We start from the raw sequence: 17920 nt of genomic DNA, 5'->3' as shown, positions 1-17920 counted from the left end.
TCCCGAGTCTTAAGGCTGCAGTCCATAAATTCCTAGTCCGTTGTCTTCTTGGTGTACTCCTGGGAACTGATGTCTGTCTCCAAGTTGCTTGGTCTCTGTTTGGGCCCTTGGCCTCTTTCCCTTTCTGTACAGTGTTTTCACTTGGGTTTCTAGACATTTGAGATAGTTATGCTTGAACTATGCTTCTCGTTCACCGTATTGATGAGATGAACCAGAAGCACAGTTAGAGCATAGCATCACTATCATATTTTATTTCCTCAGGTAAAAATTACATTGATAAAGAAGAAATTTTAAGCAATGGAAAGTTCATAAAAGATTTAGAAGAGTACCCAAACTTTAATATTTATCTTTGAGAGCACATCTTTCTGTCTGTCTGTATGACCAGCTCTCTTTTCGCAGTTTCAAATTTCCTGACCCTACAGCCACACCAGTGCCAGGAAAAAAAAAAAAAAAATCTTTAAAACATTTTAAATTGTGGTGGCTGAGATTAAATTGGGGAAAATGAATTAATTTACTTAACCACATTCTCTAGATCGTTTCAAGGAAGAGGATAAAGTAAGAAAAGTTATTAATTCAGGTGATGTTGAATAATTTTGCTTTAGAAAATACCTCAAAATACATGGCATCCTTTGGCAGAGTACACAGCCTATAAAATGGTCACTTCTTGCATGGTGGTAGTGGTTTAGTCATTAAGTCATGTCTGACTCTTTGCAACCCCATGGACTGTATTCTTCCAGGCAAGAATACTGGAGTGGGTTGCCATGTTCTTCTCCACTAGTTGCAAGGTAACAACATTTTATTCTTAGATTTTTAACATAAAAGGATGTGCTTCTGCAATAATAATAATTGCTGATGGTATCAACAGATCAAGAAGATTTCTCCCAGGTGTTTTGTTGGTGTTTGTGCCAAGAGATGAAACATGAGAGGTAGTAATCAGGGTTTTTAAAAGGCTTGCTTCCTTAAACTATTGGCTAACTATGAGTGAGATTCACCTGGAGCTAAAAAGGAAGTAAAGCAGTTAAAGAAATACGTAGTTGCAAACATACAGTTACAAACTAGCGTTTGATCAATTTCATCTTCTTTGGCGTGAAGGTCCTGAAAGAGGCAGTTTCTTTCCCTACCTCCTCCCTGATGGGATAAACAAGTTATCCCAACACTGGTGGGCATTGTTTCCATCAAGACTCTCCTTGGTTACATCCCTCTAATGTTTTCCACTTTTTCCCCAGTGACATTCTATTTTATTTGAAGCACTTAAAGGAGGTAAAAAGGAGTGGCAACTCTGGAAGCATCTGACCTGAGGGAAGGAGGAGTGGCAGTCCCCACGTGCCGCCTCACCTCTGCAGAGATCACCCTGGTGCGTCAGGGAAGCCCGAGCTCTAAAGCAGTGGGTGCCGTTAAAGATCCCATGCGTGTGTGAGTGCATGCTAAGTCACTTCAGTCACATCCGACTCTTTGAGACCCTGTGGGCCACAGTCCGCCAGGCTCCTCTGTCCACGGGATTCTCCAGGCAAGACTACCGGAGGGGTTGCCATGCCCTTTTCCAAGGGCTCCTGACCCAGGGATCAAACTTCCTTCTCTTGCGTCTCCTGCATTGGGAGACAGGTTCCACAGGCACCACTGGGAAGCCCAAAGATCACATAGGGAGCATTTTACAATTTCTGATGCCTGGGCCTTATTCCCAGAGACTATCATTTAATTGGTCAAAATTAGGGCCTGGGCATCAGAATTTGGGGTTGGGAGAAGCTGATGATTCTATGAAATAGTCAGGGTCGATAACCATTACTCTGGCGCAGCACTGAGAGGTCAGGGCAAATCCAGACAGAATCTTACTTCTGACACAAACTACGAGACACACCAAGCAGGGCTCACTGACCTAGAGCGTGGCTGGCCTGCCCACGTGTCTCCAAATCTCCAGGCTCAGGTAGAGCTTGCTTGAGCTTTTGGGTTTTGTTTCCCAGAATGTTTCCTCAACTGTTTTCATGCCCTAGTCAGGAATTTCATGATAAATAGTTACATTAATGAAATGCTCCCAATGCTACTGCTGTTTTCAACCTGAACACTTAAGTTTGTTTCATAAGCCAGTCTCTTTCATGAGTTTCTTCCAAATAAGTTAAGCCATAGGAATAAAGCCAAGAATCTCCAGTGGAAAATTAAGGACAGCCTGGATTTCATGTGCTGAGATACCTGAAAGATTGAACACTTCCTTCTGGAACATCTTTGGTCATAGTGCTAAGGAGACAAGATGCCTTGAAAGAGCCCGTTTGCCTGTAAGACTTGATCATGCACAGAAGTGGAAGATAGACATTCACAAGTAAGGGGAGGTAACTTGCAGAATTTACTGAGTTGAGCCTTAAGAGATACTTCTCTGTGTCTAAAAGAAAAATAACGTTATACAAACGTAGTCTAAAAAAAGTTAAAGGGCAATTTTCCTGCAGGTGCCTTGGTTTCATACTGAGAATCTGCCAAAGCAATCGATGCCATCCTCTGGGTTAGACCCCTTCAGCCTGCAGAATCCACCGACCTTGCGGTTATGCACACAAGCTTGTTCACAAAGGAAGACCTCCCACGCTTTTTTTCTTTCACCCCTCCCAGAGCTACAAAGGGAACAGAGAGAGTGTGGGGGTGTTTGTATAAGGCAGTTCTTGCCTACTCAGAGGGGAAAATTCAGTCTAAATGGTTATGCTTGTTTAAAAAAGTTTTCTTATTTCTAAGAAACACATTTCTGGACCAAATGGTAAGAATTTTCAAAATATTTTGTGTGTGCCCTTTGCTGTTAATATTCATCATTTTTAAATATTGAGAATTTTCTGACTATAAAGGATTTTTTTTTCCCTTTTAGTTTTTCCGTCTTCTCTGCTCGACAATGTTACTAACCAGGAAAATGGTCTGACATTCAGCTAACTGTGAGACCAGCCTTCTCTGGAATGCTGTGTGGTGCTGTGCTGTGACTTCCATGGAATTTAATCCCTGTTTACTAAGGGCTCCCACTTATGTTAATACCGTATGTTGGAAAAAAGTGAAGTAAGTCAGTAGGCCTCTACCACTAGATTATGAGCTAGCCTTTGAAAAATAGCAATTAATAGCAAAGAAAGATGTTCTGTTGAGGCTTAGTCTGATTCACTTCTATTGCTTGACTGTGGGATGAGAGGAAGCAGGAATCCTAGGAAGGGGTTGGGGACGGGGCACGTGTGGTGCATCAGCCCTGAAACCCACATCCACCCTGCTGCGCTAGGAACTGCTCTCTGGCTTGCTCTTCAGTTGCCACCCTGTTGGTCGTGAACCTGACCCTGCTGGTCTGCCCAGACGCTTCTGATGAGTGACCCAGGCTGCCGCTTGGCTTCTTTCCCACCGCTGCTTCAGTTCCGTGTAAGCATCACAGGTAAGGGGTGCCTGGCTCCTGGATGCCAGGTAGACTCTGAGGACTCCATTGTTTTAGGACCTCAGTTTCCCACTTCAATCTTTTGGGTACAGATGGGAGTCCATATCATAATGTCTAAATCCTCAAACATCTACTTAAAAATTATTCTAGTATAAGACACTGGCAATACACCTAAAAATTCAGGGTCGGGGGATCTTTGTCCCAGAGTCACAACTGTTGGCTGTTAAACGGTTTAATGGAGGTGAAATTAGTGGTGGCCCCCAGCACCCTCTCCCTCTTCCCACCCCACAGTGTTAGGATTCCTGGCAGGTTATCCAGGTTACGGCTTTGAGTTGCCTGACGTGGAGAGATTTGAGCTGAGTGTGGAGAGCACGCGTTGCAGAAGAAGGAAGGTGTGTTATCACTGGTGATGCTGACCACTAACTAGGCACCATCAGAGGTGTGCTCCTGGCCCTGAGGCAGAAAAAGCAGCATGAACTCGTTACCTTTCAAAAGGATCAGCGAAAACCAGTCCTCCACATCAGTGAGAGCTTTTAACAAAGGGCAAGTGTTGCCTAGCCATAAAAATGTTCCAAGGCTCCCTTCATTTTATGCCATTCAGGCTGCATTTCTTTGTCTATCCCTTTAAGTAAGTGGTGTGTAAAATGCAAGGGTGTGTATCTGTTTATGTATATCTGTGTGTTGTGGGGGTGGGGGGTGCATCGTGGGAATGGAGGCAACTTTAAAACTGAGATTTAAATTTTTATCCTGGTAAGAGAAAAACAAAACAAAAATGTTTAAAGCACAGAAAAAAAGCCTCCCCGTTTTGTGCACAGAATTAAGATGTCGACATAATCATGTATGTTGTGCCTGGTCCTGGGTGCATTCCATTTAGGCTTACACTCAGAACTGGAAACGGCAACCCACCCCAGTATTCTTGGGTCTTGCTGGTGGCTCAGTTGGTAAAGAATCCACCTGCAATGTGGGAGACCTTGGTTTGATCCGTGGGTTGGGAAGATTTCCTTGGGGGAGGGCATGGCACACCACTCAAATGTTCTTACCGGGAGAATCCCCATGGACAGAGGAGCCTGACGGGCTCTAGTCCATGGGGTTGCAAAGAGTCGGACACAACTGAGTGATTGATTATTACTACAGAATTGTGAAATATGGTGATTTTCTTGGAAGGTACTTTTTTAAAAGATAAAGTATATTGTTAAGAAAATGAAGGAAGCCAAATATAATCAGAAAAAAAAAGAAGTAAAATACAGAAGCATACGGAACAAAACTGTTTGCTTTGCTTTGTTTTGTTTTTAAGAAGGAAAAAAACACCCTAAGATATACTGATGTTGTCTCTGACTTGAATGGTCTGGTTTAAGTTCACTTCACCCAGGCAGTTTCTCTGTTCACATAAAAATATCAGGTCATCTCTGGTAACATTCTCTGAAAAAACATAGAATGCCAAGAGAAAAGACTGCAAGGGATTTAGAAAAAGAGAAGCAAAAGTAAAACCCCCATAGGATTAGAGGACCAGAACTTTTATGATTGGTTCTTTTATAAGAAATTGAAAAGGAAAACCAAATACTACCTACTGTAGCACAATATCATTTTTGTCTTAGGAGAACTTGGTTATCTCCTTTCCACCAAAGTATCTTTGAGTTTAGTGTTCTAAGAAATGTCTGCCCCACTCCTGCTAATGGTCTGAAATATTTACTTTCAACTAACAATGTGGTTTCACTTGGACTGCTTCCTAGGGGAAACATTTTCTTTTTTTGGAAAGGTTTGCTTACTTGATTATTGTCTGCAAAATGAAAATGCGTAACAATGACAATTCCCTTCTTCAGTACCTTGTAGCTAGCATGCTAAATGGAGCCTGCTACACTATTGTATATAGGAATTCTAGTCTCTGGAACAAAGGAAAACAAACAGTAGCATCCATAAGATGAATAAAAACAAGTAGAGTGTTCACAAGTAAAGTAAGACCCATAAATTACTGCTACCAATTTCCTAGATGGAAAGAATAAGGTTCTTTTTTCCTTTTCCCCATTTGGGAAAGTCTCAGAATGTGTTTTGGAGAAGGCAATGGCACCCCACTCCAGTACTCTTGCCTGGAGAATCCCATAGATGGAGGAGCCTGGTGGGCTGCAGTCCATGGGGTCGCGCAGAGTTGGACACGACTGAGCGACTTCACTTTCACTTTCATGCATTGGAGAAGGACATGGAAACCCACTCCAGTGTTCTTGCCTGGAGAATCCCAGGGATGGGGGAGCCTGGTGGGCTGCCGTCTATGGGGTCGCACAGAGTCGGACACGACTGAAGCAGCTTAGCAGCAGCAGCAGGCTGTTTTTTGCACCCGAGTTCCCTTTCTGAGGGGTTGCCTCTGATGGCTGTGCTTTGTGTTTCATTACCCTGTTGTTTCCCCTGGTGGCTCAGACAGTGAAGAATCTGTCTGCAATGCAGGAGACTTGGGTTTGATCCCTGTCAGGAAGATCCCCTGCAGGAGGGCATGGCAACCCACTCCAGTATTCTTGCCTAGAGAGTTCCACAGACAGAGGAACCTGGCAGGCTGCAGTTCACGGTGCTGCAGAGTCGGACACGATTGAGCACAATGGACAAGGACAGGCATGTGAAAACTGAGACAGTCAGTCCATAGTTTGGCTGTGGGTCTGTGGAAGTGGCTTCGTATAAAAACTCTACCCAACGGAGGGCTAGTGACTGGCTGCACTGGCTAGAGGCTCTCTTTTTGGGATTTTGAATGTGAGACACACAGAGAAAATCACAGATTAGATGGTTGGGCAGAAAGCAAAAAATGCCTGGAGTAAATGAGTAAGTAGAAATCAAGAGGCGGCCAGAACTGGGGAGCAGCAAAATCACTGAGATGGAGAGAGAGAAAGAAGAATAAAACGATATTGGTAGGTAGCTGCAACAGCTTAATAACCAGAGTAACTGAGTCACTAAAATGGCAGAAGTCTGAAGTGTGTGTCTGTGTGTGTGTGTGAAGTTGCTCAGTCGTGTCCGACTCTTTGAAACCCCATGGACTGAAGCCTGCCAGACTCCTCTGTCCATGGGATTCTCCTGGCAAGAATACTGGAGTGGGTTGCCATTTCCTTCTCCAGGGGATCTTCCCAACCCAGGGATCGAACATGGGCTTCCCTCATTGCAGGCAGACGCTTTATCCTCTGAGCCACCAGGGAAGCCGTATAATAAACATTCCATATAATTAACTAAATACCCTAAAATTCTCAGGGTACCGACTGGCTACTGAGATGACAAGATAGACTCCATTTCTATTCTTCCATGAGGTCCAGCTGTGGTGTCCCAAACATCCTCACAACAGGCCCCTATAACCTAACAACCCAAATGCTAACAATGTACCAGAGTCTCCCTAACACAATTTTGTTCCATGAGAAGTTTTAGGATACATTTCAAACATTTTCCATAATAAATGGGAATGATTTATTTAAATGATCAATTTTGTCTCTAGCTTCTCAAGATTGTAAAACTTAACCATAAGTGTGTTTGGAAAGCATGAGAAATATTTTTCTGTAACTTAGGAGATGTTTCTTAGATCTTAGACCAGAGAAAGGTACAACTGTGTTTTCTATTTGCCCTTATAATAAACTGGAAGACATATGAGCCCATTAAAAGTGAAATGGGATTGGATTACCTCTTTAATGCTTGCATTTTATAATCACAGTTGACATCAATGTAACAAGAATGAATCTTCTTCTGAAAATTTCTGCACTTCTATAAATCGTGGAAAAAATAAACATTTTAGTAAAATTATCAAGATGAGTTCACTGTCTATTGTTCAGTGAGAGTCCAGAGAAGGCAATGGCACCCCACTCCAGTACTCTTGCCTGGAGAATCCCAGGGACAGCGGAGCCTGGTGGGCTGCCGTCTATGGGGTCGCACAGAGTCAGACACGGCTGAAGCGACTTAGCAGCAGCAGCAGCAGCAGTGAAAGCGTTATTTCCCTGTTCAGGATCCTTTCGTAATTCAAATCTTGTTATTGCTGATTTGCTGTAGCGAGCAACTAGAGACTTTTGGAGCACTGCATTTTCACCGTAGTAAATATTACTTGAAATAAGGGGGCTTTTGCAGGTAATGAGAGTTACAGTAAGAGAAGAAGCGAGAGGAAAGAGTCTATTTGGCGATGAATAGGGCCCACTGCCCTCTTCTGGACAGACTAGGAGGAGCAACAGTGTATATGTGTAAAAAAATCTTCAAATACTTTCTAAATTCGTTTCAACAATACTTAACGAACGTCTACAGTGCGCTGGTTTGCCACGGCATGATGGGCCAGACCCCAAGAATGCCTGAAATTATCCTTCCCTTTAAAAAGCTTACAGACATGATGGGGAAATGAAATTCAATATAATTTTTCTGGATAATCTATGTAAGTATCAAGTCAAATTTTATGTGTATTACCGTAACTCAGGAAAACTTCATATTACTTTCATTCATTGTGAAACAGTTTTGTTCTTGTTGGATGGAGAACAGGAATATATATAAAGAAGCTGACCAGCAGCAAATTCTTGGAAGATTAACAGGCAAAAAACACAGTGAAACTGTGTGTCACAGCCTGATTAAAAGATTGAACTAAAATACAGCCTTATGTTACCCTATTTTCATAATAAAGATGTTCTCAGTAAGGTTGATCATGAGTTCCTTTACCTTTCCAAGGTTTCAACTTATACTATTCAAAGTAAAAGATTTCACTTTTGCTTTTCAGAATTTATTGCAAGCACAATATATGGAGTTCCAACTTTTTCAGACTAAGGATCAGAATTTCAAGTTTTATAAGTCTGTTTCTATCTTTTATATATTTTATAGCATATTTTTCTCTATTTAAAAATTTCATCTTACTGTGACAACTCCTGTGATGTTTATTCTAGAAAATCATAAATTCCGTCTATATCCCTCAGAGCAACCATCACAATGATATTGACCTAACAGTAAAAAGCTTTCCAGACTTTGATGAACAGAGTTTACACCAGGCCAACGATTGAAAACACTATCCGTAACACAAAGGCACGGATGCTCTGGGAGAGACTTTGGAAGCTACAGTCAACATACTCAGCTCTTTATGATTACAGTTCTGTGTCCAGAGTTTAGCTAGGGAAAGCAATACCTGAAAATCTGGAAACCACAGCGGGAAGAGGTCTCACCTGATGCATGTGGACATTGACCTTTGGACAAGCTGTATGATTTGCTCAGGGTCACAGAGCGGGAATGTGGCTGAGCAGGATGTGGACTCATATTTAATCTCCATTATATTGAACTTGGTTAGACTACTGCTCCGAATCTGATGAGGATCGGAGCTCCTTATGTTTAAGCTACTCTTAAAGGCAACATTCTAATAATGCTTGTCAGGCCCATCCTTTATGATTATCTTGATTCAATAATGAAGTTTTTCTCTGATTCGATTCTTCTAATAATAAAATTGTTATCATAAATGTGTTTGGAAACCATGAAATACATTTTTGTGTAATAAGGAGCTCTCTTTTAGACCTTAGACCAGAGAGAAGTACAATTTTATTTTTTGACTTGCTCTTATAATAAACACAGGGATGTATGCTGTTAAGTTTAAACTCTTCATTACTACAACTAAAATCATCTAGGGTAACTCTATTGAAAATTCTGCATTTTCATTTTTCTCAGAATGGTGGTCATAATAGGAGAAAAATCTTCAAAGGTATATTTTATATTTTTATTGGAGTATAGTTGGTTTACATGTATTAGTTTCTGATGTGCAGCAAAGTGATTCGGTTATACATATATGTGTGTGTGTGTGTGTGTGTGTGTATATGTATATTCTATTCAAAGGTCTATTTTAAAGAAAAATTAACTTTTGGAAAAAGCACTGGAACAAAGTCAGAAGAATTAAATTCTAAGCTGGCTTTTTTTCTCTGAAAGCTATACATTTTAAAAATTGAAGTATAGCTGATTTGCACCTTTATATTTGTTTCAGGTGTATAATAGCGATTTGTATTTTAATAGATTATACACCATATTATTAAAAATATTTTCTATATTTCTTGTGCTGTACATTACATCCATGTGACTTATGGATTTTATGACCGATAGTTTGTACCTCTTAATCCCCTTCAACCATTTCCTCCCTCCTCTCATATCTCCCTGCTCTGGCAAACACTAGTTTGTTTGCTGTATCTGTAAGTCTGTTTCTTTTTTATTATGTTTGTTCATTTATTTTGCTTTTTAGATTCCACATATAAGCAAAGTCATACACCATTTGCCTTTCTCTGTCTGACATCTCACTTAGCATAATACACTCTGGGTCCATCCATGTTGTTGCAAATTGCAAGATTTTATTCTTTTTTATGGCTGAGTAGTAGTCTATTATACACACACGTGTGTGTGTGTTTCACATCTTCCTTATCCATTCATCTATTTAGGGGCACTTAGTCGGACATGACTGGGGTGACTTAGCAGCAGCGGCAGCAGGTTGCTTCCATCAGAGAAGGCAACGGCACCCCACTCCAGTACTCTTGCCTGGAAAATCCCATGGACACAGGAGCCTGGTAGGCTGCAGTCCATGGAGTCACTAAGAGTCGGACACGACTGAGAGACTTCACTCTCACTCTTCACTTTCATGCATTGGAGAAGGAAATGGCAACCCACTCCAGTGTTCTTGCCTTGAGAATCCCAGGGATGGGGGAGCCTGATGGGCTGCTGTCTATGAGGTCACACAGAGTTGGACACGACTGAAGCGACTTAGCAGCAGCAACAGCAGGTTGCTTCCATATCTTGGCTACTGTAAACAATGCTGCAATGAACATAAAAGTGCATATATCTTTTCTAATTAGTGTCTTTATATTCTTCAGGTAAATACTCGAGTGAAATTGCTAAATCTTATGTTAGTTCTATTTTAATTTTTTTAGGAATCTCCATACATTATGAAAATAGTGACTGCATCAATTTAGATTCACATCAACAGTTAAACTGGCTTTTCTTCTTTATGTGTTTGTGGTGACATCATCTAAGTCTTAATTACATCGTCAGTAAAATGAGGCTAATGACAGATGCCTTTTTACTTCACATGGTTCTTGTAATAGAAAAATAGATAATAGGTGGAAATTACTTTGAGCTTTTCTGAAGAAAAGCTCTGTATTACTCACGTTTTAAAATATTGTATGCTGTTGCATATCACATGTTATAATGCTGCTAATTATTATATATGGTCTTACTTAAAATTTGTAGTTGTATTAAGTACACCTGTATATGACAAAAATAACATTAGAAATTCATACATGTTTAATGTTCCAGGAAGTTGAGTTCATAATTAGCCTATGTCCTTTTTTCTATAAAATGTAAGGCTGACTAAAAGATTCTTTGGATTAATGATTTGGTGTCTGGCACGAGATTTCTTCTCCCACCACTAGATGGCGCAATTTAAGGGTTCAGTTCAGTCGCTTAGCCGTGTCTGATTCTGCGACCCCGTGGACTGCAGCACGCCAGGCCTCCTTGTTCATCACCAACTCCCGGAGTATACTCAAACTCATGTCCATTGAGTCAATGATGCCATCCAACCATCTAATCCTCTGTCGTCCCCTTCTCCCACCTTCAGTCTTTCCCAGCATCAGGGTCTTTTCCGATGAGTCAGTTCTTTACATCAGGTGGCCAAAGTATTGGAGTTTCAGCTTCAGCATCCTTCCAGTGAATATTCAGGACTGATTTCTTTTAGGATGGACTGGTTGGGTCTCTTCACAGTCCAAGGGACTCTCAAGAGTCTTCTCCAACACCACAGCTCAAAAGCATCAATTCTTTGGTGCTCAGCTTTCTTTATAGTCCAACTCTCACATTTATACATGACTACTGGAAAAACCATAACTTTGACTAGACGGACCTTTGTTGGCAAGGTAATGTCTCTGCTTTTTAATAAGCTAAGTTGGTAAAGACTTTCAAAAGAATTTGTCAGAAGCCTAGTGACAGAGTGACAATCTGTTGTGTGGAAAAGATGAAATGAAGAAAGCTAGAGAGGGGAAAATGTTATTAATATCCAAAGTTAAATAGTCCCCTCTCAGAGGCAGAGGCATAAGATCAGGAGACATGCAGTCTTTCACTAACCAGCTCTTTGGAGAATCACTTCACTTGTATGGGCATAGATTTCTTCATCTAGTCAATTTCCTTCAAATGCATCCTCTTTCTCTCTCTCCTTGTTTGGAGCCAGGACAACAATCATGAGTTCTGCGGAAGCCATGACATCTCAGTATACAGTAGGTACTCGGAAATAACGATGGCAGTGTTCTGTACAAGTGCATGGTCTGAGAGGGCAGCCAAACGGAAGTCACACCATTAGGTTCTGTTCCCGGTCGTGCTGTGCCCCAGGGCAGCATGTGACTAGGTGAACTCCCTCTGACCTTGCCCCACTTCCCTATAACACCAGCTCTGGAACATTTTACACTTGCCTCCTCCAGGAGAGTTTACAAGGGCTAATGAGATAATGCTACCGAAAGCCAAACCTTTTAACAAAAGCTACTAATTATCAGCAAAGCATCAGTGGCTGAGTATAAAGTCTGACCCATCAGCTGAGTTAAAATGCTCTTGAACTGGGTGACCTCATCCCCACATGTAAAGGAACACTTTGCTGGGGAGGTGGAAATGATCAAGGGGGAGGAAATCAGGTCTTTGAAGGAAAGTGCAAAGGCACTTGCACAGACAGCCCCTCTGCACAAGAGAAGGGTAAGGGTGACAGACCACTTTCTTCATTAATAAGGAATCTTGTATGGGAGTGAAAGTGGATTTTTTTCCCAATCACTGAGGACAGGAGAGGCTGACAAGAATTTACATGACATTGGAAAGACCAAAAAGACAAACTGTTTAGAGAAGAGATATTAGAGAGTGGATGTTGCACATGTTCTTAGTTTTATATCAGACAGACCTGTTTCTTTTAAGTCTTTTTTTTACAACAAGCCTCTAGAACTTACTTTTTTTTGGGAGGGGGGTTGCTGCATGGCATAGCACATGAGATCTTAGTTGCCCAACCAGGGATCAAACTTGCACACCCTACTTTGGAAGCATGGAGTCTTAACCACTGGACCATCAGAAAAGTCTCAGAGAGCTCATTCATCTTGCTTGACTGAACCTTCAGGCCTGTTGATTAGTAATTCCTCATTTCTCCCTTCCCTCAGCTGCTGGCAACCATCACTCTACTCTTTGATTCTGTGAATTTGACTATTTTAGAGACTTCATATAAGTGGAGTCATACCAGATTTGTCATTCTGCAACTGACTTCAACCATGCTGTTGCGCATTGCCGAATGTCCTTCTTTTTAAAGACTGCATAGTATGCTATTGTAGTATTGATCACTGTATCTATTCATCAGCCAATCAGCTTTCAGGTTGTTTCCTAGAGTACAGGAGTGCCAGTATCTTTTCAAGACCCTGATTTCAATTCTTTCTGGTAAATATCCAGAAGAGGCATGGTAGGTCATATGGTAATTGTATTTTTTAATGTTTTGAGGAACTTCCTTACTATTTTCCATAGTGGCTGTATTTTGTATTCCCACTGATAGTATGCAAGGGTTCCAATTTCTGAGCATCTTCAGCAACATTAAAAACAAAACACAAAACCAGCCATTCTGGCAGTTGTGAGGTTATATCTTATTGTGGTTTTGGTTTGCATTTCCCTGACAATTAGTGACTGTTTTCATATACCTCTTGGCCATTTGTATATTTCCTTTGGCGAAATGTCTACTTAGGTCCTTAGCCTATTTTTTAATTAGGTTATTAGTTTGGCTTATTTTTTAAAATTAGAGTTATAGAAATTTCTAATGTATTTTGGAGATTAATTCCTTATCCGATAGGTGGTTTCAAATATTTGCTCTAATTCCACAGGTTATCTTTTCACTCTGTTGATTGCTTGCTGTGCAGAACCTGTTTAGTTTGGTGTAATCTCACCTGCTTATTTTGCTTTCGTTGCCTGTGCTGTTGATGTCGTATCTATGAAATCATTGTCAAGACCAATGTCATGAGACTTTCCCCTATAGTCTGTTTCAGGAGTTTTAGAGTTTTGGATTTTATGTTTTTTTTTTAATCCATTTTGAGTTGGTTTTGTGTATGGTATAAGATGAGGGTCCAGGTTCATTGTTCTGTGCTTTCTCAGCATTATTTGTTGAAGAGGCTGTGCTTTTTCCATTGCCTTACTCAATAGTGAAAACCAAGGGCTTGTCTTCTAAGATCAGGAACCAGGTAGGGCTGCCTGCTCTTACTACTTCAACTCAACATAGTACTACTGGAAATCACTAAGAACAATTAGGCAAGAAAAAGAAAGAAAACACACCCCAACTGGATAAGAAGTAAATCTGTCTTTTTGCAGATGATATGATCTTATACATAAAAATCCTAATGACTATACAAAAAACTGTTAGAACTAATACATAATTTCAGTAAGCTGCAGAATACAAAACCGACATACAGAAATCAGTACTGTTTCTATACACTGACAATGAACTATCACCCGTCAAAAATAAAAAAGAAAAAGTCCATCTATAGTAGCATCGAAAAAGGATGAAATTCCCAGGAATAAACCTAACTACGGAGATGAGAGACTTGTATACTGAAGACTGCAAAACATTAATAAAAAAAATTAAATAAGACACAAAAAATAGATTTACATTTTATATTCATGGATTAGAAGACTTGCTATTGTTAAAATGTCCATACTACCTAGCGATCTAATGATGCAATGCAATCCTTATCAAAATCCAAATGGCGTTTTTTTTTTTACAGAAATAGAATACAACCATGCACATCTATACATTTCAAGTATTTACTTTCCATTGAAACAGCTAGGACTCTTGTAGCATTGCCCATAGCAGTGATTTAGTGAAAAATTATTTCATTTTTCAAATTACTGCTTCAGGATCTTAGTTACCATCTGCAAATATGGAAAGAGAATGCTCTTGACCTGTTTAGTGGTATAATAAACTGACTACGCTAGGACTGGAAGACCTGGATTTTAATTTCAACTATATGATTCACTAGCCACAAAATAATGAGAGTAATAATAATAATATGTGAGAACATCTTTCATTTGGTTGTGGTTTCGCATATACTATATTCAGTTTTTATCATATTCTTTCTGGAGCTCAGATTTCTTAACTGGAAAATGAGGACAATAACTCCTACCCTGTCTACCTCACAGAGATACTTCAAGAATGAAAGACAAAAAGTATGCAAAATTTCTCTTAGAATCACAAAGCACTATGTCAAACCATTATCGCCACTTAGATGAAGAGTCAGTATAACAATGTATAACTATGTTAAGAATGAGAAGAAAGGAAAATGATACTGACTTAACTGGTCAGTTGTGTGAACTGGAGGCAGCTTACTGACTCCATCAATATCTCATATCCATGCCTATTCTCTAGGGCTCCCACAAATAGACAGCACCAGGTTAATAACCATAAGGCCTGCAGATTAAATGAATTCTGGCTAAGGATTCATTTCCTAAACTTATACCCAAGAAATCTGAGCTTGTGCTGGACGATTCAAAGTTATTTCTTATATATAAGGGCTATGAAAGTTCTTAGAGCACATGCATTTACAGGAAGCTTATTTTTTCCTTTGGGGAAAACATTGTTCTGGGAACAAAATGACTACACTAATATTCTCTGAGCTAACGAAAGGTTACCTCCTTCCATGTGCTGAAAATGATTATGCAAAGAAATTAGTTTGGGGCATACGTGTTACATGCACTTTAAGTTGCTTCAGTCGTGTCCGACTCTTTGTGATCCTACGTATCATAGTCCACCAGGCTCCTCTGTCCGTGGGATTCTCCAGGCAAGAATACTGGAGTGGGTTGCTATCCCCTTCTCCATACCCTTATACCTGTTATAAGGCTGCCTTTTATACTGCCTTTCTGTTTGCCTTCTCAAAACATTTTTCCCAGTGTGGGATGTACACGCCCCACATGCGGCCAGAAAAATCAATAGATGTTTAAAAGCCTGGAAGCATTTATCTCTGTTCACAGTAGCTTTATCTCTGTGCAGAAATAAAATGCGTTTTGATCAGAATTCCTTCTCTTAGTACCTAGTAACAAATACAGTTGAAACCCATTCAATTGGAGAAGAAAACCACCAAACAGGAGCAATCAAAAATTTTCAAAACATACTGCCAAAGCTAAAATGCACTTACCTGAGCAATTATGTCTGCAATTTCTGAATAACTGTGGCATCTTCCCACACAAGATCGAGCCAAAAAGTCCTCTACCAGCCGTGTTCCAATACCGTATCCCCTGTGGAGGAAGGGAAAGAGTGTGCTCTGAAAATAATACTTGAGACATTAGTGAAGTCCCTCCGTCTTCCAGCATGGATTCATCTGTTAGGACGTTTGTAAATAAATAATAAAGTAAACCAAACTTGACAGGTCAAATGGCAATTTGGCAGGGGGTTCCTTATGACATGGCCCATAGAGTACAACTCATCCAGGAAATTTTAACTAGTCTCCTTTAAGCAAAAAAGTCTGAGGAGTGAAGGCTGACCCCAACTTGACAGTGTAAATTAAAATTAAAAGAGGTTGGTGTTTGCAGCCTAATGTGTCTCATTGGCAGCTAGCTTTCTCATCACTGGCCATTATCAGAAACAGAATGAGGCTCTAGCTGACTTGTCTGCTGCAGGTGTGGTATCTAGATGCTCATCTTTTCTTAGCATAGTTTCCATGGTAGGAGAGCAGGTATGTCTGGGATTGGTTCTGGAAGGAGTAGAAGAAGGGAATGGAGAAATAATTTATTTGTGTGCCATTTAGTTTTCAGCTACACTGAAGTTTAGTGAACAGAACAAAAAAAGCAAAGTTCCGAAAGTCCATTTTTAAAAAATTGTAGGCAAATTAAATGTATGGGACTTGGGAGAAGGTATTTGTGTTATGTGTTCACTCTATCTCACAACAGATGGTTTGAGTGGTACCTAAAGCACAATTCTGCAAGCATTTTATTGAGATGTGATAATATATCCAAGCAGACAGATTCAACAAGATAGACCTAAAACTTTCAATCTGCTTGAGAAATTATGAACTTAACAGTGGAAATAAAAGAAAGAAGACTGTTTTTGCTTACTAACTGGCACAAAATTGGTCTTTTAATGTCACAGCCGCATGTCCATGGACTAGTGAAACAATTTGAACAGGTCAACAGAAGGCTCAACAAGTCAAAAGACATCACAGTCTGTATGGGGCTATATTTGTTCCATAGGGTTTGAAAAGGGTGGGAGTGGATATTCAGTGACCAGTCAACTGGGAGAGGGAGGTGGATTTGATGTCAAAGTGATTTACTAAATCTATGAGGTTATCTGTTTATATTTCTGAGTAGATAGAAATATTCAATTTAGCTTACTTGCCTTGTAAGAAAAATGCTTTGTGATTCTAGCCAGGAAGTTCACATTGAAAAGACTTTTAAAAGACAGAAACAATAGAAATCCTTGTACCAGGATTTTAGGAAAAAATGTTTCTAGTGTTTTCCATATTATGCGTATCTGCAGGCTCAGCTACTAGGACACGTAATAGAAAGGCAGAATGTTGTAGTCAGTGCATCTTGCTTTGGTCAAAGGATGTATTTCTCCAAAGCAGATATTTTATACATCAAGTTAAAAATGTAAGATGCTTTCCACAGAAGCTATTAAAGAAATCCAAATGAGAATTATTATTTTTCTTACGGCAAGGCCTTCTTACAGCCTCTCAAAATGCATTCTTTAACTAATATTTCATTCTTGTTTATTAAAATATGCACCCAAGTGGCTACCTATAGGTATTTTGGGGGGGTCAAATAAATGAGTGTCTTCATTTTATGCTGCTGTTCTACAAAACAATGGAAATTTAACAAGTTAAATAATCTGACTTCTGAAAATATTTTATCATGTGTTTAAGAGTAAAATATAAAATAGCTTAAAAAGCTACCACTGTTATAGACAATTTAGCTGAGGAAGTGCTCCTGACTAATTAAGAAGAAATTTTTAAAAAGAATATGTGGACCAAAATGAACAGAACTTAGAACAATGAAAAAGAACTTTCTGATAGAAAAAGGATAAGCATATAGAAAGGGAGGAAAGCAAGAGCTCACAAAAAAGTCTTTCAAGCTTTTCTGAATGTTGTCTTTTTTCTGTATTTCAATCAAAAATACAATGAGCGTTTTAAAAGAGGTCCAAAATGCTCATCCACACTAAATTTCCTCTTCAAACTTTCTAATGAAACCTTCTAACTAGTACAAATTTTCCAGTCATTGCTCTGTTAGAAACCTTTTAAGGATCCATAATAAAGAGATTCAAGTATGTTTATAGATGTTTTATTATTAAGCAGTAATATAATACTCATATAATTGTTCTGAAAATTAAAGGCTGAATTAGTGTAGGAGAAATGTCTATTAATAAAGGAGAATGGACTTTTATTTTAAAAGGAAAGAATGAGTTCTTTATTTAATATGTTTTTAAGTAAAACAGAGTAATGTTAAACGTGTTCAGATAATAAAAACACTACGTAAGAAACAGTAAACCTCCCTTATATCCATAATCTCCTGCCCTCCCCTCCGGTTCTCTCAGGCAACTACTATTAG

General features: G+C 39.7%; 1 protein-coding gene across 4 annotated transcripts in view; it reads right to left on the bottom strand.

Annotated features, from left to right (window-relative positions):
* TRAPPC3L (trafficking protein particle complex subunit 3L) overlaps window positions 1-17920 on the bottom strand; it is a 67859-nt gene that overhangs the window by 17865 nt on the left and 32074 nt on the right. For all 4 annotated transcript variants that reach the window (XM_042253286.1, XM_042253287.1, XM_042253288.1 and 1 more), the window contains one exon: window positions 15517-15616. In XM_042253286.1, coding sequence (XP_042109220.1) covers window positions 15517-15616 — 100 coding nt within the window. The remainder of the gene's footprint in view (window positions 1-15516; window positions 15617-17920) is intronic.

Source organism: Ovis aries, chromosome 8 (assembly GCF_016772045.2).
Source record: "Ovis aries strain OAR_USU_Benz2616 breed Rambouillet chromosome 8, ARS-UI_Ramb_v3.0, whole genome shotgun sequence".
In the NCBI taxonomy this organism is placed as follows: domain Eukaryota; kingdom Metazoa; phylum Chordata; class Mammalia; order Artiodactyla; family Bovidae; genus Ovis; species Ovis aries.
This window is presented reverse-complemented; position numbering and strand designations above follow the sequence as displayed.